At 49.8% G+C, this 3,989-nt stretch overlaps 1 protein-coding gene across 1 annotated transcript; it reads left to right on the top strand.

Moving 5' to 3' along the window:
- The first annotated feature begins 2,733 nt into the window (after positions 1-2,733).
- LOC102827984 (putative protein FAM220BP-like) lies at positions 2,734-3,459 on the top strand. Its single transcript, XM_006859860.1, has one exon. The coding sequence runs from the start codon at positions 2,734-2,736 to the stop codon at positions 3,457-3,459; it is 726 nt and encodes a 241-aa protein (XP_006859922.1).
- Positions 3,460-3,989: the final 530 nt, after the last annotated feature.

Below are 3,989 nucleotides of genomic sequence, written 5' to 3'. Positions count from 1 at the left end.
CTTCCACCCAACCCTCTGCCGTCGAGTTGATTTCCTCTCATAGCAACCCTATAGGACAGAGCAGAACTGCTCCAGAGGGTTTTGAAACTGTAATTTTTATACAAGCAGATTGCCACATCTTTCTCAGATCAGCTGGTGGGTTTGAAGTGCCGACCTTTCGGTTAGCAGCCATTGGGTCCTCTGGAGAATAGTGAGAGCTATTGTCTCCGGGACATCCACAGGGTAGGGTGCTGCCACAAAGGCTGTGGGAGAGAGTTGGGCACTTCTCACACATCCAACACATCAACCTGACCACCTGAGCTGAGGAGCTCAGGGCAGTTCCTCAGGGAAGGTCCTAGAGCTGGGACCCAGGGGAGCCTCCTGGCTGTCTCACCTGTGGCCCTGACCTTCCAGAGTGCAGGTGACTTGGGGAGGAGAGGCCAGGCAGTGTGGAGGGCTGACTTGATCAGGACAGATGAATGCTGAGTGATCACTAGATGGAACCCCCAGGGTCAGTGTTTGGTGTGGGAGCAGCTCGGTGTGGGAGCAGTTCACGGTGATGTCAGACTCCAGGGTATCAGCAACATCCCCCTGTGAACACACCCGTCCATAAGACTTTCCTGCTGCCCTCCCAGCTGAGTCTTGAGCAGAGTCCAAGCCACGCCTAGCCAGGGGAGACTGCACAGGGGGGACAGTTGCAGTCCTTCACCTGCCATCATCCACAATGAAGCCCCAAGGACAGGCCTCTCTGACCCCCAGCCTTCAGACAGTGACCAGGTACCCCCCTTTGTCACCACCTCCCCACTCCTGGCTTTTCCTGGGACCCCTATCCCCTCAGACTATAGGGCTCTCCTTGGTGCCTTGTGGAAGCCATGGCTTCATTAAAGACTCCCTTCCCCATGTTGTCCTTGTTGGCTCCAGGGAACAAGGGTTGGGGGCCACCAGCACAGCTTTACACAGATCACAAGATAAATTACCCAAAAGGAAAAGAACCCCAGTGACACTGTGGCCTCATTTAGGAATGCTTGCCTCACTTCTGCTTCCTAGCCTTTAAGTAGCATAGGGATGGAGGGACTCTGAGGGCAGGACTGTCACGAGCATGGGATTTCATTTGAGAGCCACTCTGAGCTTGGGGACTTGCCTTGACAGCTTCTTTCAGGATCAGAGAGGACTGGATATTTTTAATTTACTAGCACCATGCTGCCCCACACTGGCAGGTCCCTGGGGCCACCAGTAGCTTGGTGAGGGCAGGTGCGAGGACAAGAGCCCCAGACTGCAGAGCTGTCTAACTGGGTCAGGCCAGTGTCACCTGGTGAGCAGGCTGCATCTGCCCGAGGCAGGCCTCTTTGTGGAAGGAGGACATACCAGACCATGGATAAGCACTGGACTGTTAACCACAAGTTGGAACTGACAGCAACATGATATATGTTGTTGTTGTTATGTGCCGTGGAGTTGGTTCCAACTCATAGCGACTCTGTACAGGCTTTCCGAGGCTGTAAATCTTTATGGGAGCAGAAAGCCTCATCTTTCTCCTGTGGAACAGCTGGTAGTTTCGAACTGCTGACCCTGAGGTTCACAGCCTGATTCATAACCACTGCGCTACCAGAGCTCCTTAACATGACATATGGGGGACAATAATTTCATGTATTTACTCCCACCTCTGTGTTTTTGGTAGGAGCTAAGGAGGTCTGGTAGCGTGGTGGTTATGAATCGGGCTGCTAACCTCAAGGTCGTCAGTTTGAAATTACCAGCCATTCTCGCGGGAGGAAGATGAGGCTTTCTGCTCCTGTTAAGATTTACAGCCTCAGAAACCCTGTACAGGGTCACTATGGGTCGGAACCGAGTCGACGGCACTTAACAACAAAAATGTTGTAGTCCTGATGTGGTGCAATAGGATAAGCACTTGACCTCAAGGTCAGTTTGAACTGAAAGATCGGCGATTCAAAGTCACCAGCCGCTCCCTTGGAAACCCTGTATAGGGTCGCTATGAGTCAGAAGCGACTCGACAGCACTTATCAACAACAGTGGTATCTTGGTAGGGCCAGACCAAATGACCAGGGTTCCCACCCCTGCCTTTGAGCTTCTCTCAGCCCCCTCAGCACAGACCCCTTCTTTAGGTCCCTCTCGGCCCCTTTAGGACAGGTTCTTCTCAGCCCCCTCAGAACAGGTGCCTCTTAGGCCTACTGTCTACGGCCACTGGCTCTACCACTGTGCCCATCTGGACCTGTTGCTGTCTTCAGTGTTACAGCCCTTGACCCTTGACCCTTGGCTCTTTTAGGAGGTTCCTTGCCTCATCTTTGCTTATCTCTTCTGTCTTTTCTGTCCTGCTTTCTCCTGTGGGGCAGGCTGCTTAAATGCACAGCCTCTTGGTCAGTTTCAAGGCAGGACAGTTTGTACCCAAGAGCCCTGCAAGGTGTGCACCAATCTCGGGACAGGCTGCAGAGCGGGACAAGGCAAAGTGTCAGACCATCCTAATTTACAAGTCCTGGGTAGGAAAGTAGGGGGAAAGTAACTCCTCAGGATTTAGGGTACAAATCTCTCAAGCAGTTTTTCCAAAGAACCAAAGAAACTCATTTCACCACAGCCTGGAACGTCAGATTTGTTAGAAAATATCTGATGTGTGGGATTCTCATCTTCAGGATGCAATTGAAATGTGATTATCTTTTCCAGGTTCATATTGAGATCCACTGACTACCTGCCTATGATTGTGGCCAAGGCCTGTCCTCGAACCCCTGGAATCAGAGAGTACAAAGTATGAGGGATGGAAGAGGGGCCCTTGGCATCTGCCTCGCCAGCATGGAGCGGGAGGGAGGCGCTGGCCTGGACAAACCATTCTACGGACTTGATGATCAGAGAACCCAGAAGGAGAATCCTTACCTGTCAGAGCTGCCTTCCTGGGTGGCTCAGCCTGCGTTCAGTGTCAGTGGAAATTCACCAGATGTGGCGTTATCACTGGAGATGAGAAATTGCCTGAGTGAGGTTCCAGATTTGCAAGAATCAATCAGAAGAAATAACACTTCAGCAGTGGCTCTGAATAAGACCGAGACTCAGTCCCTTGCTCCCACAGAAGAGCAGAGTACGGAGGCTCTGGTGAGGGATGGGCCAGGAACAGGACTGGAGGGCACCGACTGCCAAGGAGAGCCTTGGGTGTGGTCTGCACACCTCCAGCTGCCACAAGTACCATATTATAAAAAATGGAATTTGCTGCAGTTAGGACTGAGAATTTTTGAGGATGAACTGCCAAGTGCTTTCCTTGGGATTGGCTCGAACCTTGCACTGCCTCTTCTGCACTCCGTTCTCTCTGCAATCCTATGCCCATGTTGTGACGTCCTCCCACATGATGAGACAAGAGATGTTTTCCTTGATTTCTTAAAGCCCATGTTTTCAGAGCAGACAGTAGAGGACAAGAAAACGCACTCAAGTGTAAACAGAGTACCAAACAGTCTGCAGACTGGGGTAACTGGCTCTAGGAGCTTCTGAATTAGCAAATCTGGTATACTATAGTTAAGGTACAAGCAGAACAATAAAGATAGCAAGATTAATTTTAAGAGTTGTCTTAGAATGATTCCCTCTGCATTACGTCTAGATGCAAACCGTGTAGCCTCAGGTAGCTCTCTGGTTATATGGTTAGGCCAATTTAAATTCCAAAGCTGGTGGAATTTAAATATACACAAAAAGCTGACTGATAACAGAAGAAAAACTCTGAGAATCTTTTAAATTGTGCTTGAAGGGCATCCAGAATTGGGAAACCATTTCAGAATATTGATAGATCCTCTATAAATACCAGATTAGAACCATGCTTAACGTAAAAGTTCTTCCTCTGTCGTGGACACCTGTTCTAAAGGGCTACTGGCAAGATATTGCTCCTCAGCCTGCCTTTGATTATCTAACAGAAGTGGATATTTGTAGAAGTCAACCCTCCTCCTAAAAGCTTTGCTGAGCTCATGGTAAACTGATACCATTTCCATGTCTTGTAGAATAATTTCACTCTGCAGGACAATCGGATTTCT

The sequence above is a fragment of the Chrysochloris asiatica genome, unplaced genomic scaffold (assembly GCF_000296735.1).
Source record: "Chrysochloris asiatica unplaced genomic scaffold, ChrAsi1.0 scaffold00034, whole genome shotgun sequence".
Classification (NCBI taxonomy): Eukaryota; Metazoa; Chordata; class Mammalia; order Afrosoricida; family Chrysochloridae; genus Chrysochloris; species Chrysochloris asiatica.
The sequence above is the reverse complement of the archived record's forward strand: the minus strand, read 5'-3'. Positions and strand labels throughout refer to the sequence as shown.

Excerpts from the sequence above, each read along its gene's own strand:
- LOC102827984 (XM_006859860.1), top strand. The coding sequence starts at position 2,734 with ATGAGGGATGGAAGAGGGGCCCTTGGCATCTGCCTCGCCAGCATGGAG.